Here is a 27297-nt window from a genome sequence, read left to right on the forward strand (position 1 = left end):
AAAGAGTAAGAAAATCATTAACTTAAGAACAGATAAAAAAAAATCTACAAACTAGCTGCTTTGAGTGACCACATGAAGAACATAAATCATCATTCAGGACACCGGCAGCTTTCAGAATCACAGAATCCCCGAGGTTAAAAAAGACTAACAAGATCATCCAGCCCAAAGGTCCACCTATCAATGGTTTTCTCTAAACCATGTCCCCCAACACAATGTCCAAACCTTCTTTAAATACCTCCAGTCGATCCCCGTAACACTCATTTTTGGTTTGCATAGAAAAGGGAATGTTTTGACTCCTTTTGGTGGACGTTTTTTTGGCTTAGCTATTGAAAAAAAAAAACCCACTAAAAAACACTAGTTTCTGTGCTTAACAATAAATAATTTAATATTCTGGTACAACAGTTACACTTTTTGTTCAGGATAGGCTAAACTATTTTCCATTTCCTTACCATGTGTAACTTATACAACTGCTTCTCTCAACTGCATCCAGAAGTTAACTGACATTCAGACTGACATAACACTGTTTCTTCATGAAAACAGAAGCACGCTGATTTTTCTCCCACGCAGAAAAAACTGAATGCAAACAGAAACGAGCTTCCTGCGGGTAGACATACATCTATGAAACAACTGATCAGGTCTCCATCTCAGTCTCCATGGTATCAGCCCTTGAAGCAGTTTTATCTGTAGATGCATTTTCTCCATATAGGTTCTGAATATCAGATAAATCAATTGTAGGCAATGGTGCTCTCCAATACAAGAATGAGTTATACTGACTGAATGCTTCTTGCTTTGAAAAGAAAGAAAAAGGCAACAAAATATTAATATGCATCATATAGACCAATTAAACAAAACAATAAATAATAAAAAAATCTCTGTTGGAAAGCACAGTTTGTTTTTAACCTTATGTCCTTAACCACAGAATAACATTTACAGACTGGGTGGCCAACCTGTGCATGTGTCTGCAGAAGATATACTCGTAAGAAGTGAAAGAGGAATTCTCCTTACATCTTGAGCATGCACTTTCTTCTGGTATACAAAAACAATAAATGCTTTTATTAACTGTAATTGGAACTGCAGACATTATATTAAACATCTCAGCATAGACTGTTGCCAAAAAACCAGTCTGAGAACTAAACTGGTGTAACTGCTTCGACAGAGCTCTTGAACAAATTCATGCTGACTTTTGGCTCTCTAATTGATTAATAAAAAGATGTAATATTCAATAAATTTCAGTAAGCACTGTCCATAACCCTTCCCAGCCACGGAAATAATGATGTACTTTTTTCTTAAAATAAATTACAAAAGCTTATAAACTCGCAATGCTTTCCCTCTAAAGAAACATTTTTCTATTCATTGCAATACCAGGCTACCATGAACTCCAGTTTGTATCAGTTAACCTTTTTTCTCTTCTAACATCAAAACCTGTGTTCTTAAAGACCTACAATATGAAGAGACCTGAGATGTGAAGGCATCTCGTAGTCACAGGATGTTTGTGGACCTGTAGTGTTCTACTAACCGCCTTCACTAAAGATTAGAGAACTGAAGTTCCCCTTAATTGGAACTGTGAGCAAAACCCAGTGAATGACATATGCCACAATAACAGAAGGATATGGAAACTGAAGGCATATTTATCTAAGTACCCAGAATCTAAAAGCAGCTGCACACATCTGAGTGCGCCGTTTTGTAAACTGAATTTTATACAGAGCATAACATTAACAACGAATAACCAAAGAGCAAAAGAGAAAGGGAAGATGTCCCAGTCCAGGCTGCAAAGTGGGGCTGTGTTTCCTGCTCAGTACTGTACGAGGCAGGCAGCAATTGTCTTTGAAAACAAACTCTGAACCTCTCAGCTGCTCTTGCCAATCCTCTCCACATTTAGTCTGAATTCCCCTTGTTATGATTTGGTAATAAGGTACTGCTCGTGCAGTGAGATTCTTCACATCAGAATTCTTCTGTGCTAGCAGTTTTGCACGCACTTGCTAACTGACAGGACTTTAAAATTAACTTATTATAATCCAAAACCTCAGAACTACAAAGATGCAGATACAGATTCTGGCCTTGGCCTACAAATGGGATTAACCTCACGTGCATTTAAGTCTCAGGAGCAGCAGTATTCCGGTTTATTTGTATTTCTCACAAGAATTCCACGTGAAAGTGAACAAGACAGAGAAGCGCATCAGAGCGGGGCAAACATTCACGGTTAATGCATCAGATACTCCTATTCATCCAAGTACCTCCAAAACAAGTTCAGGAAAATGAAGTTAGTCTTCATCGGATTAAGTTGCTTAAGAGTGAATTTCCCAAACCCAGTTGCAAACAATTTCGAGTATGCTTGCAAAGCCTGCGGCCTACCAGACCTACCGGGCCCACTCCTTCGCTTTCACCTAAAAGGTCCAGGCGAGTCTACACGCCGCAGACTTGTATGCAGGCAAGCACTCACGCTTGCTGTACCACTTCTGCTTAGTTTCCCCGAGCCTTTCTACCGGAAAGAGGTAGGACCAGACAGAAACTCCCGTTTCCTATCTTCAAGAAGCAGAGCACGCGAATCCCGCATAGCGCACGGCGGGGCCGCAGGGTCCGCCCGCAAACACGTGGCACTGCGGGGCCCGCAGCGCAGGAACGCGGCCCCTCGGCGCGCGGGCCGCCCCGGGCGGCGAAGCAGCCGTTCCCGCCCCCTCCCGCCCCGCTCCCCGCGCCGTTACCGGTGCGGCCGCCGGCTCCTCGCCCCGCCCGCCGTCGCTCCCCTCTGTCGTCCGCTCGTCGTGGGACGCCGCGGTCCCGCCCCGCCGCCGCCGCCTGCCCGCCGCGTCGTTGTGCTCTCCGCGGAGACCCCGCAGCCCGGGACGCTTTCCCGGCGGCGCCTCGGCCTCCTCCAGCTTCCGCTTGGCGGCGGGGCCGGCGCCCGCTGCCTCGCTGCGCGGGCGGCGCTCGGGCAGGGCGGCGCGGGGAGGCGGCGGCTCCCGCAGGAGCCGCTTGAAGGGCGCGTTACAGAGCAGCGGCTCCGCGCGCCGCTTGGCCATGGGCGAAGGGCGGGGGCCGGGCGCGGGGGCTCGGCGGAACGCGAAACGCCCGGCCGCGAACGCACCGCCGCCGCCGCTCGCCGAAAGCGCATGCGCGCCGCCCGATCCCCCGCCAAGGCGGGGCCACGCCCCTGCACGTGGCTCCGCGCTTCCCGCGCAGCCGGGCCGAGTACAAAGCACGCCGCACGTCGCGTCGTACAGCAAACTTTAATGTCTGAGGGAAATCATTACACGCATAAAAAATAGCGGAAAGTTCACGCAGAGACATGAAGCTTCCAATCCCCATCTTTGTGTCTGTGCTGTGTGTGCACCGCGTATAAATAAAAACACAGGAAGCTTGACACTTGCCAAACGTAACTCGGCACACAGAAGCGTTTGCTGCGCCAGGATCTCGGAGCGCACTCGCGATGGCTGCAGTGGGCGGAGCGTGGACACAGCGGTTATCCCCGGCAGAACGACGGTGCAATGTGCAGGTAGGGCAATGGGTTCAACGCCACTGAGTCAACACCACCGATTCACAAGGCTGTGCTGCTTCCAGCTGGTAATGCAGCTGCTACACGTTACAAGGAAATCCGTGGGGGAAAACTGGCGTTTTTCCAAATGAGAAATACAAGCAGGTTACTGTACACGTGATACAAGTCGCTAAAACCACTCCCGATAACCAGTGCTAAAAATGGCACTTGTGACGGCATGGGGAGGCAGTGAACAAACCCAAGAGAACAAAGGATAGCAGTGCTCAAACAGAATGCAAGAGTTCAGTTTCCTGTGCGTAGGAAACATCCCATGTTGGGTATAACCCCTGGCTACTAGGGTGGGAAACAGGGCAGCCCTCGGCCTCAGCAGGACTGACATTCAGCTAACTCTGACTTCAAAACGCTAATCTCATCTAAAGAAAAAACAAAGTGAAGAAACACAAAGTCCATCCAATAACCAAAGTCAATAATACAATAAAAGAATGACCATAACTGACGGTGGTTTTGTTTGTTTGTCTGTATTGAAGGTGCAACAGGGCTATTTCTTTCAGTGCCCTTTAAAAAAATCTTTCATGGACCAAGGCAGAATCTCAGCAGTTCGTCAATAGAGTAAAATCTTGGCGGTGCAGTTCAAAATAAAAGTATTTTATGTAAAGCTGAAAACTGCTGTAGTCCAGAACCCTCTGTTCTCAGTAAAAATTCTTAGCAGAAAGGGGCACAGTACCGAAACACCCACAATCGCTCTTTCTCTATCTGCAGCGCTGAAGTTATTAAAAACAAAACCCCCCCAAAAAAAAAAAAAAAAAAAAATTGTGTTTTTTCTTCCATGCGAACTTTCATTTTAGAAAGGAAGGCACAAATTTCCAGCCTAAACAGGAAAAATCCAAAAGTTAGTAATGGAAATGTGATTATAAGATTATGACATCACCCTGAAAAGGGGACCAGAAATAATCGTAAACATTTAAACAAGTTATTGTCCAGTGCACCGTTATGACCCTGAAAATACTCTTAGTTCCCTACCACAAGGTTCTTATATTTTGAATAACAATAAAGGTGATACTGAAACTAACCAATAGAATAAGAGAACAAATAGCAACCATGATACCTTCTCTAAGCACAATAATTATCTTTTTTTTTTTCTTTTCCATTTATATAACTTAAGCAACAGAAGATTGAGCCTTACTTCTGCAAAGATTCGGCTAGGATTTACAGATTAAATATCCACTTAAGCCTCATTAGCCAGAAAAAAATCAGGATAAGGAGCCTAGAAGGAAGCTATTAAGTAGTAAAGTGCCTAAAGCTACACTGCTGACTCAGGTAAGGAAATTACAAAGTTACAGCACATCATTATTTACATGTAATTTTTTTTTTAATTCCTCAAGAAAGAGGGATTTTTCTCTGTCACTACCTACAAGTGGCACGGGTAACTCAGTTTTGTCATTCACATTAAAAAAGAGATGAGTTCAAGTTTTATAATAACTTTCTGCTAACTATACTTTTAACACTTTGGCTTCAGCGATAAGTAGGTGACTCAGAATCAGTATGTTTCAAAACTACAAAGCATCACATATTTCAGTTTCAACACAACGAGATGATCCCTTAGTTCCAACCCCCTGCTGGGTTGCCACCACTCAAGATCATATTTTAACGACTTCACAAATTTCCCATCATTTCAGACTTCATAACAAATTTTAAATGTATGCTTAAAAATACTTTTTCGAATGTGATGCAACAAGTACACTAAGTACCTCTGTGCATTCCTAACATCAGAAAGCAGAACAAAGGAAATCACTATAAATCCCAGTAAAACGAGGCAGCATTTGCAAAATTAACTAGGTTCCAGCAAACGTTATTTGTATCTAAGAAAACATTTTTGTTCTTAATGCGTTCCAAAGCACAAAGACAATGTATGCAAACATTTTTTCCTCCATTTTCACTAATTATAGTACAAATATGTATGGCATGATACATATCTGGAAAGCAACAGAAATATTAAGAAAATAGACACTATCTAAGTCTTATTAGGAATAGGAAGGCACCACTGATTTGAGGTTGTGTCCAGACATCATTCAGTCCATATTATTTAGTTCTAGCATTCAGGCCAGACTTTTCTCTGACTAACCTATTCAAAGCACTTCTATTCTGGTTTTCTCACCACAAACAACACACATTCATAGTAGTATTTCATCATGGAGAGTTCATTCACAGTGTAAGTTGACAGTACAGATTCTTTCTCCACCTGGAAAAAAAACAAAAAACCATAAGCTTTCAAAACATTGTCAAGCACTACACAAGCTTCTCTTAGTGAAAGAAACAGCTGTTTAATCAGAATCCATAGATTTCAAAGCCTCATGCTTTTCAAAAAATGAGAAAAGCAAATCTGTGACATAATTACACACAACTAACTCTCTTAAAAGTGACTTGTCTATGATGCTAGCTTAAGATAAACTTGTACTTAGGGAGTTTGTCCAGTCTCCACCAATACTGCTTAGACCAATCTTCATCATGTTCTTACCTCTATATGGAATCCATACTGCAGTATAACATTTTTTATATCCTCATAGCTTAATTCTATTGAAAGTTCATTTGCCAAATTTTCAAAGTGGTAAAGAAGAGGACCTAGAGTGCAAACATAAAATGGAAATGTCTATCAAAAACTTTTTTAAAATCAAAACCACATGCTGAAAGTGTGAAGAACGCTAGCATCCAGACCCACTATGTTCAAACACGTGGCTATCACTGAAATATGGTTCTTAGAATGAAAGTCAGAATCTGTGCAAAATTTCAACAGTTCAACTGCTTAAGCAAGAATGAAGTCTCATTTCCCATCAAAACATGTTTTCCATACCTTTACCTTTACTCCATTCCATCCATCTCATATCATTGCTGTGTGTACAGAATAGAATGCAGGACAAACAATGATCTACTCAAGACCAATGCTCACATTTTATGAGTGCCAAGTTTCTCCTGTACAAAATATTTAATGACTGAGTTTTGTCTGCCAGTCCCTCAACACAGGAGACTTCAAACCTGTCTTTCTGGGGAATAAGGATTTCCAAAACTTATACTTAGGAGCTTTAATGAAGAGCAAGAATACAAACTGTCAAATAACAGAAGGGTGATACATGAATAAGAAACCTACCACTGGGAAGATACACTTCAACATTTCAAATCCCATACTGGCAACTTGACTGTGACTAACAAATATTTGAAGAAATGCTGAACACAGGATTATCTAATTTTCAAGCCATGGGTGTTCTTATCTGCACACAGTCTTCAGTAAAGATGCCTTCATCCCCACTACTATTTTATAGTACTAGATGCCTGTTACTTGAGCAAAGAGAAGTCAGGGGTTGCAAGAAGAAAGTTGGTCACACTTGCCTACATTTATCCATATGCCTCCAGGCTTCAGTATTTTCCATATAGTATCAATATAATCGATAACATTATGTGCTGTATCAATGAAAAAGCAAGTTGCTATGCAGTCCCAAGTATCTGTGCAAGAGCAATAAAATGTACAGATTAATTTAATTTTTCTTTTCCCCTGTAAAAACTCATCATTTAACACAAGTATTTGTTTATACACTCAGTATTTCCTTTAACAAGCAGTAACAACTGAACTCCTCAGTTAGTTTTAAAGTAAACTGTTGTTTACAAGAAACTAACAGCAGAACTTTTTGTTTTATGTTAAATACATTTAAGTTTGGATTTCTGTAGTCTACATACATGGTCTAAAATATTATACACATATACTTTTTTTTAATGCATTTTATAATTCATTCTACGCAGTAAAATAAAAACATTATAACACATTTGACCCGAGCATACCATTACCATCCAGTCCTAAAAATTCATTATAAAACTATTTAAAATACAAATGTGAAAGTATCCAGTGATTTGTGTCCTCTCCAGACATATTAGTATCTAGAAGAATACAATGCTCTACAAGGAAGTGGACTTTCACATAAAGTAACTGAAAATGTCTCCAGTAAATAACAAGCAAGATCTTTCAAGGACTTTCAAGGACTAACTTTGATCTCCATGTCTCTAAATATGTATCCTTGCAATTGTAAAAGTTTAAGCTTCTGAAATACAAAAAAATAAAAATAAAAATCTCAATTTATCTCCAGCTCTGGATACCTGATTATCTTATCTTACTATGATAACATCTTCAAAAAAGCAAGCAACTGTACGGAAGGCAACCACTACAAAAATACCTGGAAGACTAGCTGCACAAAAAGAAAGGGTTGATAAAAAATATTTAATTATGGGGAAAGCTATGAAAATAAAAGGGATGGGAGCTGTAACAAAAACAAACAAAAAACACTTGGCATTCCAAGCAATAAGCAAATAATGTGAAAGGATAAAATATTGACTTCTTTATGAGCTTACTTTTTATTTACTTAGTTAGTTAGTTCTACCAAGTTCTGAGAAGTGTTAAAATGTTAAGACTACATATAAAAGTGAAACAAGTGTCCTCTTTGGTCAAGTCTTGTACACGTAACTGGTAGAGCAGGTGCTAAATACGGCCATCTGCAGGTAAATTCAACTTAGTCACAAGAGACAACATTGGTTGCAATGAAAACAGCACAACTAACCTGATATCATAAGAAAAAATGGTATCTGTACTGGCAGAAGTCTCGGCCTTTGTAACCTATTACCTCCACAGAGTAACTCTGAAATATTCATGACTGACCAATAAGCACATATGACATCTGCTCTCATAACAGGAAATAAATCAGTAACAAATACAGATTTGCATTTTTTGCACCAAATAATAAAATTGACTCATTCTGTTTTTGTTCATAACATCATTTCTCTCCATCATGTTAACTTTTCTATAATTTTTCCATGTTGACTTATCCTAAAAGAGATGACTGTAACAAATGTTCATTAGGAAAGGATGCATCCTTTTTTTTTTTTTTTTTTAATAACCCAAATGAAAAGTTGATTTAGAAAAATAAAATTTTGCTACAGCTAGTACATTTTGCTTAACGCTTATAGATAATAGTTTTATTTATAAGTTTACTTATTACAATCATAACAAATACTCTGAACTATGTGGATGGTCTAAATGATGCTTTTACTCACTGCACTCAGAGTAAATTTCTTGAAAATCCCCTGCTGTCATAGAGAAGTTTGAACCAGAAGGAAGACTGTGAGGATCAACATCAGGGAAATAAATTGGACGTATCTGATCTGCACATCTTTTGTTATTGCTAAACTGATGAATCCAGGGATAAAGCTTACACGAGTTAACTTCAGAACATCTAGAAAATACGGAAATTGGAACAATTTAGTTTCAACTAATTGCTTACACAGTATCTAGAAATGTACGAGTCAAACGTTCAACATGCATTTTTTTTTCATGATGAAGTTCATGCTAAAGCTATTATTAGTTTTAGGACTTACCGAGTTCATAACCATTCAGACTGCCCAACAATTTATGAACTGATCAAAATACCAAATTCACTCTGACACAAACTGGAACCACACATTAACTGCCTTTTTTTTATTTTAATTTCTCCTTCTTACAATTTTTCCTGATTTCTCCACTGTAAACAAGTGAAATTCATTGCACAGAGTTACTGAAATTCATGATTCAGTGCAAAGACAAGCTTTTTTACGTCAACCATTTTTTCCCCTCATTTAAAAAAGGAATTACTTTCATACTTGTTTTCAACTTTCTTGGCAATATTTGTTCTTATCAAGGCTTTTCTGCTTCTGAACCATAAAGGTAATGGTTCTGAAGCCCAGCAAAACAAAAGCATTTGTCAGATGTTAACTGAAATTATGCATTTAAATTAAATATATTTATATCTTCATTTTTTGAAGTGTAGTAGTTTTGTGATATCGTTTTAAGTCAGCAACACCTAGAGTATTCAAATTTTGCTAAGTATGAGCATATGCTTATTTTACATGTCATTGTAAAACAGAACTTGTGGATTGACATGACCAACTAGAAGAACATTTACTTTAAAAACTGATAAAAACAGCATATAAGTATGAAGAGCACCTTTTCCCACAGTCCTCAAAAATTGATCTTTAATTAAAAAACAAAGCAATTTTCTTTCCCTGAGCAAAAGTGAATTCCGCACTGAAGCCCAATTATTAATGCCATATTACACATACATAATTAAATATTCAGATAACAGAGGACACATCTATCCAACAGAACATACAGCAAACGCTTGTACACTAGCAGTCTACCGGGTCATAGAAAATGCACTCTTTGCTGATGGATAAAAAAACATCTGTGTCAAAGTCTTAGAAATAACAATTTTTACATTGACTGTGTTATAGCTGTATTTCATCAGTAAAAACAAGCAAAAAAACCCACCACAGTAGTGCTGCTGTATGAGCAGTAGTATACTGAGCATATTAACTGCTATTTATATATCCATTTTGCATGTAGACAAACAGATATATGCAATCAGCCCCCAAGAAAATCATTAGGTAAAAAACCCGAACCACAGGGGCAGTGTTTTCTTAAAAAAAAAAGAATAAAATAAATTCTAAATCTGCCAACAAATGAATTGTGCTAACTATTTCAGCATTCTCAGCATACACACAGTTAATAGGTACTATCCTAAGAACCTCTTTATGTAAGAATGAAATTTTCCTAAAAAGCGAGGAAAAGAAAAAATCTGAGTAGATCAGAAAGTGTTTCTTTTTTTTCCTGAGCTATAAGGGAAAACACATCTGTCAGAAATTTTTCCCAGCACAAATTATATTCTTGTTGACTTCCCAACAGTTTCATAAGGAATTACTAATTTAGTATAACAGACTAATTCCTGTGTCCACAGCCCTATTTCTAAAATGTTCCTTTTTACAAAAAAAAAAAAAAAAAAGAAGCAACAAAACAAAGAAACTACTGCAGAATTTTATATTTCTATCTTTCTGAGAAAATGTTAGATAAAGTAACACCCTTCAGAAAAACTGTGACACATTTCATTTCCAAGTAAGAGCACAATATTCAGCCTGAAAAGCTTGCACCGCCAAGGATGGTGAGGTCAAGCCTTACTTTTGACCACTGATTTCAAAATAAAATGCTTAACTACTTTCTTCCTAAGGCATTCATGGACATGCAATAAGTAGAATAATCAGCCTTCTCAAATTGTCAAGATTTATCTACAAAGATATTCTTTCACAAGGCCAAGGATTAGCCAGTTTTTAATCACTATGAATTTTACTTCTACTTACAAGCTTTTCTTAAAGCACTCTGCTGTCATTTGGGTGCAAAATTACATACTATTATACTATATTATATACTTCTGGTATGCCTTCCAGAAACAGGAAAACAGGTTACGCTTTTTACAGTTTTTGTTCTTAATAAAAACTTAAGGGGGTCTGTTCATCACGTATGATCGCCACTGCCATCTGTTATAGACTGAACCTAAACACAACAAAAAGAAATCAGCAGTAAGAGCCTTACACATAAAAGAAAAAGCAGAATCATACAGCAGTTTTGGAGCCATGAGAGTTTAACTACTCCAGAAGAAGTATATTTTCAGATTAGAACTTCATAATAATGCATTTTAATTTATGCAGATTTGTTTCAAATGTTCACACCTGAACACAGTTAGGCCTTGATGCACTTTCTACATACATATTATTAAATCTCATTCAAGGTTAAAAAAAAAAGTCATATTTAAGAAAATAATTTCTTTTTTACATACGTTAAAATCAGCAGGTAGAATTAGACTCGATACTCAAGACAGTACCTTATATTCCTAAAAATAAACTGAGACCAAACGGGAAGAATGCAGACTGAATCCGTAACCACACTTAACAAAATCCTTGTAATTTTATCAACTAAGACTAGAGCCAAAGTTTAATTTGGAAAAATTCTAAAATCCTTTATTCTTTTCACTTGTCCTTAACTGCTATTTTCTGTTCATACTGGTCATTGCTGTTTTTTCCAAAGCCATGAAGGCAAACATACATTTCTGAAGGCTAACAAGGAACAGACACCTAATACTAAAACCAAAATTCCCAAAATTCTGTAAAACCTTCCTAACAGATAACCCAAGGCATGATCAGATGTGACAGAAAGGAATGAGCTGAAATGACTGGAATTCAGTTAGTGTAGCAGTTACCAGTATTCTCATCCCTGCTAATAACAAAACTTGTCACTAGTAACTCTCCTAGAAACAAAGAGACACCCAATGTGACTGAGAAAGATCTAATACAGTTAGAAAGTCTGCCTTTTTGCTATATTTATTTTCTGTAAATAGAAAACAACAGGCAAATGTTTCAAGATCCCATATTTAAGGAAGGTAAAAAATATATCACAGGTTTGAACAAATATGACAGCTGATTGATGTTCCCCAAAATGGGAAATTACTAGTAGAAAATACTTATTACTAGTAGTAAAATACTTCTATGCTACTTCGTAGTGTTTCAAAAATTCCAAAGATCTAAGAAATAAAAAAGGTTATATAGCTAGGGAGGAGATGCTGACTTTTTATTAGCTGGAAGGCATTATGTCACCTCAGCTTGAAGACAGAACTGCAGCATCAGATGAGTCATTTGAGAACAATGTAAAAAAAAAAAAAAAGTAAATATACTTCTAGTAACTTCATATTTTCATTATGTTTACCACTGCTGTTTTAACCAGACATGCAGCAGCCACAACAAACAGTATTTCCACTCCTTTAACTCTGGAAGATAAGCAAAAGTAAATTTAAGACCATCACTCTCCACCATGGACAATCACTGTTACTAATCAGGACTCAAAAATATCAGAATGCTACAAAATACAAGTGAATAATTCATAATACAAGTGAATAATTCATGCATTTTAATTAAGGGTAGATAGCTTCAGATTGAAAAATCAGCTAAATGACAATCAGTCTCTGAACTTGGTACAAAATAACCATGAAAACAACAAATTCCAAGCCTCTTTCATATACCCAATGGTTGCACCCTAATTCCTACAGGAGCAGTTACATTTGGTGCCTTCTTCCCTCTCTAAAATATTCTTCATTTCCATTGCATGTGACAGAAAACTAAATACAAAAATTTCATTTAAAATAAGCCTATAGAGTGAAATCTATTACATTCAAATTTAACCTTAGCGTAACTAAAGAATTATTAAGTGTAACATTTTAGATATTACCTCATGACAAATCTTGCTTAAGAAGTAGCAGAGTGCACATGCGTAATAGGCACTATTTTTAAGTGGAAAACTAAGATTTTAGTATGGAATCTAACACTGTTACCACCACTATCAAATATCACACATAATTAATTAGTCCATATTTGACAACCTGTAAAATAGGTGTACTTTTTTGTCAGAACACGATGTAAAATAAAAGTGGTAGCACTTACTCCAGGTTACAAAGGGAATCTGTAACAGAATCCAGGCATTTTAAGTTCATAACTTTAAACCCATGCTTCCTGCTGTATTCTTAATGACTTACCCACAAAAGTCAGATATAAGCAATTCTTCTCCCAATTATCCCAATCATTATTTGTATCAAAATATTCTAAAATGCAGTTATCTGTGTCCTGTGTTATAACTTAAAATCTGTTTTATTTATTCTTTTTTTTTTAGTAGTAGTAACTTTGCCTCACCTGTACCTGTAGGTTTTGATCAGCAAGTAAAACATAAGCTATGTACCTGTTGAGTACAAAGTTAGAAGAAAAGAGCATAAAGAGGCTCCATTCATTTCCTTGGCAAGCATAACCGAGCATAGCTATTTCCCACGCCAATCTACCTAGCCCAGCACCAGGTACCAGGATATTAACTTTGGAGAAATCCCTGCAACAGAACAAAAATAATAGTTAAATGTTTATCTGATACCTCTTAACAAAGCTTACAGAGGTCCAGTCAAACAATTTTTTTTCCCCGTATACTTAGATATTACAAATATTTCCTGAATGACATTACTTTTTAAAGGTAAACAGAGCCAATTCAGGTCAGATCATTTAACCACACAGTCAAAATAATGTACAGAAAATGATGAAAAGGAACATGAGAAACCCTTATTGATAATACAAGGTATAAATACAAAACGAAATATTTCTTCAGAAAACTTATACAGTTATCAAGCTAAAATAATTTCTTAAGTGAATTTCAGGAAGGAAGAATATGATTACATATCACCATTTTCTTTATCTATGATGATCACTGATAACTACTACATTTTCTAGAGATGTAATTTCTTATTATTGCATGGAAAATAAACAAGTATTTTGGGATCAAAAACGCAAAGCAAATCAAATTTCCATGAGGTGATGAGCAATTCAGGCTGTTAAAACTTTACTGCAGTTACTCTTTCACAAATTGTGGGTGTTAAATATGCCTATTAAATGACATAGGATTCCCTAAACTAGAGTACAGCCCCGCTTTCTACCCTTTCACTTGCCAAAACTACACATCAGTACAAGAACATCAAAATATGACCAGCACTGTGAATATGACCATCAAAATATGACCAGCACTCATCTTCCAAGACTAGCAACTAATAAATAGAAGTGCTCTTTCAGGGAAAAAGGTTACACACACACACACACACTCTAACTGATATACTTGCATCACAATGCAACCAAACCTTCCATTCTGAAAGAAAAATGCTCTCACACAAAACTGAATAGGTACATCATTAAAAAAATAAATTTTCTGGTTGCCAGTCTTGAGCAAGACTTTAAAGACAAACAAGTTGTATATTCAGTTAAATGAAGGAAGCCACTATAAGCATTTTTAAGTACATAGTGAAAGAAAGCAAAATGCAAAACCTTTGACTACTTAAAAATTCAGACTGACAAAACATATTCAATAGAGCTACTAAGCTGCTGCATAATTATGAAGTTGAGCCCAGAAGGTATGTAAATTCTAAAAAGCATTACATTTCTAGAAGGTTATTAGGCTGAAGTATTACCTTGTCTAATGGCCACACAAACTGACAAAGCAGTTTTAACTGTGCCTTTTGGTTTGTAGCTTAATCATGTTTACTACTGAAACCTCCCATCTAGAAAATCAAAATCATTTTCATTCAGTTATATTTACAGCCATTTTGTTTTCTGATTAACAAGTAACAGGATATCATGACTCTGTAATTACTTCAGATTTGCTAAGCAACAGCTTCCCTTGCCTCTTCTACAAGGAAAACCAGAAGTAAGCTAGCCAGGAAGTCCTCCTTAAAAGACAAAGACACAAATTCAAGGAAAAACTACTTGCTCAAGACATAACTTTTGAAAATAGGAACTCAAATTAAAGAGTATACAGGTAGAAGATTCTCATTCTTGAGGGTTTTTCTACTAACAGTGATGTATCTGTTCACCATTACTCCAGATGAACTTCCATCTTATCTATTTCATTATTTCCTTACAGTTTACCATTATCTGTGAATTATTTAGACCTGTGTGGACACTTTCACAATAAAAGAGAAGAGTGAAACAAAACAGAGATTTTTCTTACAAATAACCTAATGACAAGGGAATTATACAGGTTTCATTACAGTTTACACCTGTATTCACTATACAGCAAGATAAAGCCCCCAGCAGACAAATTACCTATTTAAATTGCTTAGAATTTTTTTTTAATAAAGTACAATAACATTATTTGATAGAGCAAATTTTTACCTACAAAACACTGTTTATTAGCATAGTCAACAATATTAAATATGCATTTTCATCAATGATGCCACACATGTGAATATCTGTATGGCCATCCAGAATGTGGCTCGTCTTTCATGACACTACTGCCACTGTTGAAACAGACCACCTATCACCTTACTGAGCTTAAACCCAGTTTGTTCTCCATAATCATTCCGCAACTGCCAATGAATGTTAGTGGGTGCCATTTTTTCAGCATGGAGGAATTCAATGACATGCTTTTGTTTCAGAGACACTTCCATGACAGACGCTGTTTTGTCAGACTTCCCTTCTGCTGCCATCTGTCACACAGCAACAGTACATAACACAATACTGTCAAGAAGGTTCAACCTCTACTGCCATTTCACCAACATCTACCTCTGATGTCCTGAGCCAATATGTTAAAATAGGAGGCACTACTTACAGAGCAGCCCTAGTAAGTTCTGTCATGAACAGATCCAATCTTCAGTATTTTTAATTCTTGTACTATAACCACTTTTCAGAGCTTCTGTTGTTGTTATTTTTTAAACATAAAGATAAATGCTTTTAAAATAATGTAATTAGTAATGAAATTAGCTGAGAGTACAATCACCTGAAGGGTAATGCTTCTCCAAAGTTGTCAGTTTAAGCTTATGCAATCTCTTATAAAGACCTGCAAAGCTTTCAGTGGACAGGAATAACACTGACAATACTCCCTGCTATTAAAACCAATGGTTAAAACGAAGTTGCAGCTGAATCACAAATCTAAATTAAAAACTCCAGGATGATGGATGTGTTTTATAACAGGTTAAATAAATTTATATAAAGCAGGAGCTTCTAGATCATTATAATATGATTGACAGTGCAAAAAGTATACAGAAGTTGAACCATGGGAATAAGAAGATTCCTCTCCACCTACCTCCCTACCCCCTCACCTTCCTCCTCACTCCTCCTTCCCCCCAAATATTAAAAAGAAACTCAATGTTAGTTACTTCTTTAGGGCTCTCTTAACACTATCTTGAAAATAATTTGCTGGACTAAAAGATATGTTTAAATCTCTAGTTACAAGCTGGTTCAAGAACCCAAGTTAATGAGCAGAAGCTTATATGTACAAAGGCTTACAGTTCTTAACCACAGAATGTTAACTAATTTGAAGGTTAACCATTTCCTTGATCCTTCTGAACAAGAAACTCAGTCTTTGTGTCCTTAAGGGTAACGGTCAAAAAGAACACAGAAAATAAAAGGAGAATACTTAAATTTTCAATTTTGTTTTGCCTTAAAACAAACCAATCTTATATATGTTTATTTCTTGATGGAATATTTTATCTTCTCTCCTACAGAAGACAATAATCATGGCTCTTTCAAGTTCAAGAAATTCAGATAGCTTCATCAAAGGGAGTACATTTATGTGAGCTGAATCACATGACATAATTCTGTTATCAACACAGGAAACCTACTGCTTCTTCGTGAAGATCTTTAATATAACTTCACTTTAAACTGCTTTGTTGATCCCAGTAACATGTTCTGTGCTAAGCAGAAACAAGGAATTATTCCTTAAGAGGAGTAAAAGGCAGAAAAAACATTTGCTTTTTTGAAGTTTTACATTAGTCTTGTCAGAGGACTGGACTGAAATGCACGATAACAGTGTCTCCTACTCAAAACAGTTCAAATTTACAGCTAATTTGAACCACTGTTTGCATCTCTTCTGCATCCCAGAACAGCAAGCATAAAGAATATCTCATTACTTCCTTTCCCATTTTTGTATATCAACAGCACTTAAAAAGAGTCACTCTTGCAAATAATAGCTATGCTAGAACACCAGCATGCATGGAGCAAAGAATACTTGGGTAGTTTTAAGAAGTGTCTTCCTTTTTCAGATGATTCCAGTGCAATAAATCAATCCAAGTGATGTTTAGCACAAATTGAAAGCACAATTTTGTTGAAGTCACTAAGAAATAAAGGATGGACTGTACTGACAATACTTCAGGTATTTCTTTCTTAATCTTTTTCAGTGCAAAACACCTTGATGTAAAGCTGCTTTCCTTACCAAATGCCAACAATACACTTTTTCCTCTAGAAACTGAATTCTTCTAGAAAGTGAATCTCAGGACACTTCAGCACACTCCACTATAAAAAGGAACTGCTAGTGAGAAGAAACGTAGAGCTGCACTTTGAGGTTCCACCTAGAGGTTGCCTTCCCACATGAATACTCATAGGCAGTCCTCTCAGGAGCAAACAGACCATGCATCCATCGTAAACACAACAGTAAGTATAATTTTATCATGGTCATTTCAGGCCCTGCTCATCTCTTTGAACAGAAATTGTTCTCCACCAAAACTTCAGAAAACGAGCTAGACTGTCCAGCCAATCTACACTGCCTGGAAATTACCTCTGCCAACGCTGAGATTACAAGCCTTGCAATACATAAAGAAAACAGCTCATATTTAACTACTCAACTTCTTGTCTCAAAGAATATAGCAGCTTAGAACAGTCTGTGGTTACTGGGAAACTGACAATTAACAGTTTACCCAAATAGTAACAAAGCTCCATGATGATAACCAATATTAAACTTTTTGATATGTACATAATACAAATTTCTTAAATACAACGTATTTCAAACTCGACCTTGTAGTAGACGTGTTTCGTCTATGCAGTGATATTTTGATATTCCTAAACACACAAAGAAACCCTGGGATTCAGAGTTATCACAACACAGACAAATGACTGTGACATTGTGTCCAACAACCACCACCACCACAATTCCTACTATACTGTCAGAGAGCAATCAAATTCAGATTTATTATTAGTAACGTGGTTTCCTAGTATCAGCTCAAGTTTGTTCATGTCAAGTAGGTACAAGATGAAACTTTCCAATTTCAGTCACGTACCTCTAAGACTTGATGAAACAGTGACCTCTACCACAACTAAAAAGGCTCTTTCTTTTTATCTGCAGCATACACACTCTGAGAATCTGATAACTACCAAAACTAGCATACAAAAAAAAAAAAAAAAAAAAAAAAAAAAAGGAAAAGGAAGCTGCTATTTTGAAGATTAGAATGATTACTTTCAGAACTATGGCTTTTCCTACAGAGCAGCTCTAGATGTACATAAGGTAACTTAAAATATTTAGTTCACATGTGGAACACTATTAACACTATGCCAAAGGCATGCTACAAGAAGTTCACCCTCATATAAACTATTTGCAGTGGTGCATCTGTGTTGAGATAAATTAGCCCAAAGCAAGAGAAACCAAACAATCTGCTTGAAATACCCATTTCACCATACAAGATTCCAGTCCATGTTCTGCTGTCACTAAGAGAAAACTGAAAAATGGCCAGTGAAAAGTATTCATAATGGGAACAGGTGCATTATTAGCAATCACTGAGAAAGAGGAGAATCCACAGTAATGGCCATCTACAACAAAGCTAAGTTCTGGCTAAGCTAGGTTTATGAGTACTGAATTCACAATTTTTCATCACGAGTATGAAGTTTAAACTGAAATGTGCTATCTGCTGAATATCTGAATGGCACAATCATTAACTACGTAATTCTTAAAACATTAATTTCTTCCTGGATTCCACCAGCATACTTCTACTTAAATTCACCTAAAAGAACCAACCCACAGTAACTGATATTTTTTTAAACAAGCTAATGCAGTAACAAAGCCACCCACATATGTGAAGCAGTTTTTAGTAATACAGGCCTTTTAACATCTGTCTGAAAACAACATTAGAATCAATTATTTGTATTAAAGCTGTACCAGGAGTTACAAATCTTCTTTCTTTCTCCTTTCAACATTAAGGGAAATACGAAAGGTTGAAGCTGTCACAAGGTTTTGTTTTGTTTTAATCTACAGCATACACACTGAGGAACCTGCTAACTTGCAAACACTAACTCACTGAGCATACCTAAGAGAATTTAAATGACCTCCCAAGGCCTATCACTTCAAAAGCTAAAAGAAATCCTATTGTAACAAGCTGCAGAAAAAAAAAAACCCATAAACAAGAAAACATCCTGGCTTACTATTTGTCAAGTTTGAGATTATGCTCTTTTCTAATATGCTCTATTAATAACTCTTTTGATTAACTCCATATCCACATTAATTTCAATACTTTAAAATCTAAGCTTTTTACGAATCCATAAAAACTTGGTTAAATTTGTGCAACAGCATGTGCCCATAAGAGTGGTAAGTCTTAAAACACCATTACCATCTTTCTTTTGGAAAGTTCTTTACAATTTCACTGATAATTGGCTGGTAGCAGGAATCTCGCTCAGGTTTTCCCTCTTCACTCCAGTCTCTGACAAATTGCTTCAAAGTAGATTTTAATTTATCCATGTCAAACGTTGAAGCAGGTGTAATCTTCCCTCCTCCCTAATTAAAGTGGGGAAAAAAATGTTAATGAAAAAATGCATCTTTATCTTTAGTATCTTTAGTCTTGTATAACAAAATGTAAATCATAAACAGACAAATAACATGCTATAATGCCTGCTGAGAGTTTTAGCCAAAACATGACTTTCACTTCTGAGACCAGGGCTTACATCCAGCACAAAATCCTAAACTGAAATTGGTGATCTTAGTTTGGCACCTAGGATACTAGGTTCCACGTCACGAAAGCAGTATGCAGTATCACAAAACAGAGCTCAATCTGTAGTCCTAATTCAAGAGAGGACCTGGGTTTCACTAGTGCAGAGGGTGAACTGTCTACCCTGACAAAGTGATCCCTTTAGGTACTAATGAGGCAGTGCTGAGCAGTCACATTACTGTACCTCACCTGCAGATATCAGAAAGGACTTCTGTTTCCGTCTCTGCTACTTGTTTAACCCTAACTGCTTTTTTTGTTTTGTTTTGTTTTAATAGAGATGTCATACTGAAAAAGCAGATCAACAGAAAAAAAGCTTTACGGATGGTCACAGTCAGAATATTTGGCCAAACTAAAACTGTAACTGATTCAGGATGACAAAGAAAGATAGACGATGCTATTTAAGCCGCATATAGTTAACTGAAATATTAAATTTAAACTAAGAAGGAAGGAACTAGAACTCTGAAGCCAAAAAGATTTCTTTTCAGTTGTTCTGTTTTTAAAAACAAATAATTGCTGTAATTTGCCAGATTCACAATTGGTCTTTGTAGTTACTTCAGTGAAAGCTAACAACATTGCTTTATTGTCAGCTCTGGTGAAAGATGAGAATTAGAAAATATAAGCAAACAAGAAAATATGGAGGAGAAAAAAAGAGCAAAAGGAAAGTAAGCCAGACACCTAAAGGCATTAAACACAAATAAAGAAAATCCCAAGGTGAACAAAAATTGATTCTGGAGTATGAAAAAGTCAGTTTTAACATACGTCTTCTCCATATTCTTTATTTTCAAACATATGAACGCAGTCATTCACAATGGTCTGCAGTATTTCTTGATTATGATCAATGCACTTCCGAATCTTGTCAAGGTGAGGAAGGAACTGAGGAAGAAGACTCTGCTGGTTAGCTGGGAGGGATTTAAACTGCCTCTCTGTTCTGTTCACACGTTCATGCATATTCGTTCTAGAAAGGAAAGTTAACATCTTTAGATACTTAACAGCAACAGCTGCACTAAATACAAGCAAGTCCCTCTAGGCTGCACCACTTAGAATTATTAATTCCTTTAAATTAAACTGTTCAGGCATTGTAACTGCTTATCCAAAAAAAAAAAAAAAAGTTTTCAGGTAAAATGGCTACTTTCGGCTCTTCCACAAAACTGAATAAACCATCAACACATGAACTCATCAAAAATAGCCAGACTGCATCCCAAAGCCAGTTAACACCAAAGCAAACAAATGCTGTGGTAACCTTCAGCACAAAAAGGATATAGAGAATAAGGATCCTCAAAATCAATTGCTTCTGAAGGAATCACAACAGCAAAGGTGACTAGAAAACAGTGTAGTTCTGGTACTTCAACTGAGATACTAAACTACCTTATTTTAACAGTATATTTCATCAAATATGAGTATTGCAAATTTGATGCTGCAACTGACCCAATTTAACCACAATTCCTCCCTTTACCAAAAATAACAGTTCCGCAAAAAAAGGAAACCTACTGTCAAGGACAGAATCATAGAATTGTAGGGGTCAGAAAGGACCTCTAGAGATCATTGAGTCCAATCCCCTGCCAAGGCAGGCCCCCTAGACCAGGTAGGCGTCCAGGCAGGTCTTGAACATCTCCAGAACCTCTCTGTGTAGCCTGTGCCAGTGCTCTGTCACCTGCACCGTGAAGAAGTTGCCACTCACATTTGTGTGCAACTTCCTATGCTTCAGTTTGTGGCCATTTCCCCTCGTCCTATCACTACACACTGCTGAGAAGAACCCAGCCTCATCCTTTTGCCTCCTGCTCCGTATTTACAGATGTGGATCAGGTCCCCTCTGAGTTTTATTTTCTCAAGCCTGAACAGACCCAAGTCTCTCAGCCTTCCCTCACAGTCCCCTGTGTCCCATGCCCTTTATCATTTTTGTGGCCCTCTGCTGGCCTCTTTCAAGGAGATCCCTGTCTTTGTTGTACAGCGGGGCCCAGAACTGGACACAGTACTCCAGGTGAGGTCTCACCAGGGCAGAATAGATGGGGGGATCACCTCCCTTGACTCTGACAAAGGGTCTGTCTTCTTTTTCAGTTCTTTATCTTTTCCTCACCCAAAAAGTTCCAGCACCTTTTGACAGTTCTGGCACTAATAAAGCCTGCCAGAAAACTGATTTGACTTGCTAAATCTGAATAGAGCCATTTAATCCAGGAAAACAGTTCTACTTGATTTGCCCATTTAGCAAGTTAAGCCAGCTGAGTACAGTCACAGCAAGGTAAAGGTGATGATACCAGGGCAAGGGATACTGCTCCCTCAGAGAGGAGCAAATAATTTTCTCACATGCAGCCACACTGCAGTTTCTCAAAGTTTTGTGTTGGCTTACTGTAGTAGAGCTAAAAAGTTGGAAGGTGTTGCGCTGCTTTTGAATGGGGTAGAATTAATCTCCCCTGCAGTAGCTCATACAACGGTTGGTTTATTTCTGACTAAAAGTATTAGCTATTGCTTCTACATGCACTATCAAGGCTTTCTCGTGCTGCCCAGCCGGCCAGGCTGGTGAGCACACAGTCAGGCAGCTAACCCAAATTCTCCAAAGGGCTATGTTGTACTGGATGCCATTGTACACAGAAGTAAAAGCTAGGGAAAAGAGGAGAAAGGGAAGATATTCAGTTACAGCATTTACCTTACCCAGCAACCATTGTTTGAGATCAATCACTGCTTTCCTGGAAATGGTTAAATATCTTCTAGTCACAAGTCACAAATGAATTATTTAGTTCCATATGCTTGTATGCTTTCTGCTTTATTCTCCCATGAGATTTCACACTTTTACCTCTCCCACCACCTTCCTCATTACACTACAGAGAGTGAGCAAGTAGCTGTGCAGACCTCAGCCATCCACACCTCAGCTGTCCACAATGAGTGCAGCTGCTGTAATTTTAGTTGCAGCCTCAGAATGGAAACTTGACCAGTTAAAATCTCCAATGTTACATCCACACTATCAAAAAGGGCATGTTCATTGTAATATATATACTGAGTTTATCTGATATTTAAGAACAACAAAGCACAGAAGAGTAGTAAAAATACAAAACCCTGATCCTCTGCAGCACAAGGTGTCCAAACTTTTGGCTTGCTCGGGTCATACTAAGCCAAGAGGAATTGTCTTGGGCTACATATACAAAATACTGTAAAGTTAATGCATAAGTAACAATTTTTATTAAAAAAAAAAAGAGCAACAAAGACATAAAACTAGTGAGTATCTGACCTTGTTTCTGGGAAACTAATACAACAGTCTGATTCAAAGGTGTTGTGATTTAACCTGGCAGGTGGCTAAGCACCACACAGCTGTTCATTTCCCAGTGGAATGAGGGAGAGAATTAAAAAAACAACAACAACAACAAAAAAAAACCAAATCTTGTGGGTTGAGATAAAACTACTTACTAAGATGAAGGAAAATATATATGATTTTATATACTTATATATACACACACATAAAAATGTACAGAACTAATGCTGCACAAGTAATTGCTCACCACCCCACCACTGATGCCCAGATAACACCCTGTTGTGGTTTTGATGCCGGTATTCCACATCAGAACATCATGCAGGCAGTTAAGGATTTAAATGCTATGGGGAGCAGCAGAGGGGCGGAGCTCCGCACCGGACGCTAGGCCGGCTCTCTCTCAGCTGCCTTGGATATTCAGCACTGTGCTTCCCCTGCACTTCCTCCCTAGCGTAAGCTCACAGTTTTTGGTTTGGAAACTTTGTCGCTCTCTCAATTGTTCAATGTTATTAGATTTAGTAAAGTTAGCGTTCCTTCTCAAATCGTGCCGTTGTTTTTTGTAGACACATCTATTCCCTGTTTCCCCTCCCCCCGGAGTGCACAGCTCTGCTCAGGCACGGTGTCAGTTTCCCTTGGGTCACTGTCATGGGTAATACCGTGACACACCCCCAAGAGACAGGTGTACTCCCATTCTGTTTCAAACTCCTTCGACTTGATGTCATATGGTACAGAACGTCCCTTTGGCCAGTTTGAGTCAGCTGTCCTAATTCTGTTCCCATTTCCATGGGTCCTTTGCTGCGAGCAGCCTTGGATGTGTGCAGCATTGCTTAGCCAACCATCAGCACCTGTGTTACCAACACTGCTTTTCTCCTAGAATCAAGACAGCTTTGTACCAGACATTCTGAAGCAGACAACTCTGTCCCAGCTGAAACTAAGATGGAAGTAACCACAATTCTCAGTAATCTCTTGATGTGCTCAACGGAGATTTTCAATGAAATTTTTCTCTTCCTGTGCTTCATCCTTGAAAATAGTTGTTCCCAAATGCGGGTACCACCACAAGTAATAATATGAATAAGGCATAATTGCAAAGCAATTGATATTTTTCTCTGGCAAGGGAGGGCTTATAAAAGTCTGGTATATAGACATGATCAAATTCTAATTTGAGTAGCAATTCTGACTGTTATTTTATACACTCTGATAGAAAATTCTCAGGTAATGTATTTATGTCTACTGAAAATAGTCAAATATAAAAAAAAAAAAGACTGCGTGGTGGGCTTGAGAAATGTTAGCACTGCACTGTTCTCCCATTCACAGCAAGTCCATTGTTATCTATGCAATCTGCACTCAAGCTACATGCAATCGACTCATGAGTACCACTAAAAATCACACAGTAATGCTAAAACTTTATTATCTTTTGAGACTCCATTACTACCTGTCCACACCTGCATGTGGGCCATGGGTTGGACATGCCTACTCTACAGAAATCACAATGAATGCTTAGCTCAGTGTCAACATTTTGAAAGTTTTGCCAGTATAGTTCTTTGAATTGTAATGCTATGCCTTTTTAATGCTGAACTGAAACTTTTCTTAAGAATGGAAATTCACTGAAATCAAAATCACAAAAAAAAAAAAAAGTTGTCTGTCTGTCTCCAGCCTTTAGTCTGGACTGATTGAAAATGTATTATTGCCATGTTTATATAGGTGTGTCACCGGTTTGCGGGACAGTTCAACCTGGTACCGTGACAATTGAGGCAGGGGACCCACGGGCCCACACCCCGGGGAAGGGGGAAAAGGAAAAAAAAGAGAAGGGTGATCGGCCCAGGAACAAAACAGCGGCAACGATCTGAGGAGGAAAGCTAATTTACTAAATAAGATATCAGAAAGGAAAATAACACAATATAATATAATTGGAATTGAGGCAAATGAATCAAATAAAATGAGCAAGAGAGAGAGTGTCCGATAAACCGAAGGCCTTACGCTAACGCTGAAGGTGGACGGCTGCAACAAACACCCACTGCCGAGCTCGGTCCCGAAGGGAAGAGAGAGTCCCGCGACTGCAGACAGTTTTTATCTTTCCCTCTGAGCGTAAACACGTAAGAACGCAAAGCATCACACAGTCCTTTGGGGAATGGAGTTCTTCTTCTCTTCTGAGACAGGTACACCTGGAACTATTGATGGTCCACAGAGCTGGAACATTAACTCTTTAACTCTAAATGCACTACATGATGTTATGATGTGGAATACCAGTACCAAAAATCATAAAACCATGACATTATAAAATATGGAACGCTTCACGAATTTGCGTGTCATCCTTGCGCAGGGGCCATGCTAATCTTCTCTGTATCGTTCCAATTTTAGTATATGTGCTGCCGAAGCAAGCACCGGCTCCTAACCACTACACCACAGTATTAACTCCAGTACGTTTGCAGCATTAAAAGGGAAAAAGCAATGAAATACAATCCCTGTAAGGGCAGTTTTAACAGAAACAGTAAAAACATTTTTTTTTCTTTTACTCAAACAAGCTGGCAGCACCCAAAAAGTTTACAAATATTCCAGGAGAACTGGCAGTACGCCTGGACTTCAAGGTCGTGTTTTGCCGTACAGGACCTGCAGTACAGATAAGCTTCCGAACAAAAGACAGAGATTCACTCTAAAAGTATGTCTCTGCCCGGCTAAGGTAGCTAGTTGAGCCCCACGTTGGGCGCCAAAATATAAAGAGTTAATGCTCTAGCTCTGTTCTGGGTATACCTGACCGGGAATCGAATCCGGGTCGCGGCCATGCAAAGAAAAAGATTCGGCCTATCATAACTCAAAAAACAAAAAAAGGTACAGGATAGACCAGCAGGGGTGCCTCCTGACCAATGGCCCCCTGCAGAAACCTGCCTCCATGTAACTGCTTGTCCGTATACAGCTAATGAGTTGATGGACCTAGTACAACGATTCCATCAGAAACCAAGGGAAAGCATACCATCATGGCTCCTAAGATGTGGAATACCAGTACCAAAAATCATAAAACCACGACAAGGTGCTTCCTATTAACTCTTTACATTATTGATAGATGGAATGCCACTTAAACTCTGATACTTCCCTGAAGCTGAATTAACTCACTTCAACTTGTACTAGAAATTTAAGTCATATCCATTCATTACCTATTTACTGAAATTGGGAGCATTCAAAAACAACCCAGAAACACAACTGAGCATGAAGCTGACTGGGATATTCCTTCTTTCTAAGGCCAGAATATACCACTGAATCACCAAAATAACTGTTATATCAACAGACAGTCTTTGATATGGACAAAGTGAATTAGAGAAATCTGTTTGAAGGAAGCATCCAAGTGTCACATAGTTCAACCCCCTGCTCAAACAGTACTGCTAATAAACAACGGGAAAAACATCCAAGATAGAAAAACAATTAAGAAAAGTTTAGGTATCACTCACTCACATGAAGAACCTCACAGGATGTGCTTGTTTTATGCTGACAAAATAGACTATGGGCATCATTATGGGTGAACAAAACTATAAAATACGTAGTGCAAGTGCATCCCAAATCCACTTCCCACAACTACAGTAACAGGAGATGGCTTATTGAAACACCGCAGGCTGGGCTTTTTCAGCCAGCCCCATTTTGCTGCTTGATTCGCTGCCCTTTCCTTCAATGGATTCAGACTCCTTCCTATACCTCTTCCCTACAGAGAGGCTGAGCCGTTTCTGAAGTGATCAAATTCCTGCAGTGCCGAAAGCACCACAGGGAGCCTCTCCATCAGGCCTATTTAACAGGTCATCAGAACGCTTAACGATAACCAAAACACCCTTTTCACTTCTCGGTCGGCAGGTGCCGAGCACCGTTTCCGGTACTTCACCAAGCATCCAAGCCTGTCGCCTTCGCAAAGCGCCCTTTTACCCCACCGTCCTTGTACACAGGACGCATTGCTTTTCGCTCCAAGCCTTCCTGCCGACACCGAGAAGGCGGAGCGCGCCCGCGCCCGCAGCCGGAGCCCGACGTGCGGCCCGCAGCCCGGCGCTGCCACGCGCAGACGGCGGCCTCCGACGTGAGGCGGCGGCCGCAGTTACCCGTAGTATCGGAAGGCGTTTATGATTCTACGGAAATGCTCCCGCTCCATCCGCTCCTCCTCCGCCTCCTCCTCCACTCTGGCAGCCGCCAGCGCCCTCGGCTCCTGCGGCTGCCGCCGCCGCCGCTCGCCGCCCCGCCAGGCCTCCGGATCGCCGACCCCGCTCTCCGCCGCCCACGGGAACCGCTCCGGATCCTGATCCTCGCGGTCCCGCCGCAGCCCTCTGCGCATAGCCTTGGCCGGCGGATCCCTGTCGCCGCGGGGTGGCGGCGGCGGCAGCGCTGGCCGTGCCTCACGGGACACCGCACACGCGGCCGACATCCTCCCCGTC

General features: G+C 38.7%; 2 protein-coding genes and 1 non-coding gene across 4 annotated transcripts; all 3 read right to left on the minus strand.

Moving 5' to 3' along the window:
• Positions 1-587: 587 nt before the first annotated feature.
• On the minus strand, positions 588-3020 carry CUNH9orf40 (chromosome unknown C9orf40 homolog). Its single transcript, XM_065745469.1, has 2 exons — positions 2703-3020; positions 588-787 (listed from the first exon to the last, which is right to left on the minus strand). The coding sequence occupies exons 1-2, from the start codon at positions 3018-3020 to the stop codon at positions 632-634; spliced, it is 474 nt and encodes a 157-aa protein (XP_065601541.1). The 3' UTR covers positions 588-631.
• A 986-nt stretch (positions 3021-4006) lies between these two features.
• CARNMT1 (carnosine N-methyltransferase 1) lies at positions 4007-27293 on the minus strand. 2 transcript variants are annotated; one of them, XM_065745461.1, is made up of 9 exons: positions 26968-27293; positions 20416-20611; positions 19282-19445; positions 13119-13259; positions 8585-8763; positions 6875-6988; positions 6009-6112; positions 5616-5732; positions 4007-4422 (listed from the first exon to the last, which is right to left on the minus strand). In XM_065745461.1, exons 1-8 carry the CDS (start codon positions 27285-27287, stop codon positions 5631-5633), a joined length of 1320 nt encoding a protein of 439 aa, XP_065601533.1. In that variant the 5' UTR covers positions 27288-27293; the 3' UTR covers positions 4007-4422; positions 5616-5630. The 2 variants fall into 2 exon arrangements, with proteins under 2 accessions (XP_065601533.1, XP_065601532.1); XM_065745460.1 differs by lacking the exon at positions 4007-4422 and having other exon boundaries at positions 5203-5732.
• LOC136054410 (U6 spliceosomal RNA) lies at positions 25170-25276 on the minus strand. Its single transcript, XR_010622736.1, has one exon. It is a non-coding gene; the product is annotated as a U6 spliceosomal RNA (small nuclear RNA).
• Positions 27294-27297: the final 4 nt, after the last annotated feature.

The sequence above is a fragment of the Cyrtonyx montezumae genome, unplaced genomic scaffold (genome assembly GCF_038088225.1).
Source record: "Cyrtonyx montezumae isolate F1298 unplaced genomic scaffold, pur_monq_1.0 scaffold_36, whole genome shotgun sequence".
NCBI lineage: Eukaryota > Metazoa > Chordata > Aves > Galliformes > Odontophoridae > Cyrtonyx > Cyrtonyx montezumae.

Coding starts and splice junctions, on each gene's coding strand:
- CUNH9orf40 (XM_065745469.1), bottom strand. CDS start 3,020: ATGGCCAAGCGGCGCGCGGAGCCGCTGCTCTGTAACGCGCCCTTCAAG. Junction 788..2,702: donor AGGAGCCGGCGGCCGCACCG/GTAACGGCGCGG, acceptor TTCTTTTCAAAG/CAAGAAGCATTCAGTCAGTA.
- CARNMT1 (XM_065745461.1), bottom strand. CDS start 27,287: ATGTCGGCCGCGTGTGCGGTGTCCCGTGAGGCACGGCCAGCGCTGCCG. Junction 13,260..19,281: donor AACTTTCCAAAAGAAAGATG/GTAATGGTGTTT, acceptor GTTCTGTTGCAG/GGATTTCTCCAAAGTTAATA. Junction 8,764..13,118: donor TCTAACTTTGTACTCAACAG/GTACATAGCTTA, acceptor CGTATTTTCTAG/ATGTTCTGAAGTTAACTCGT.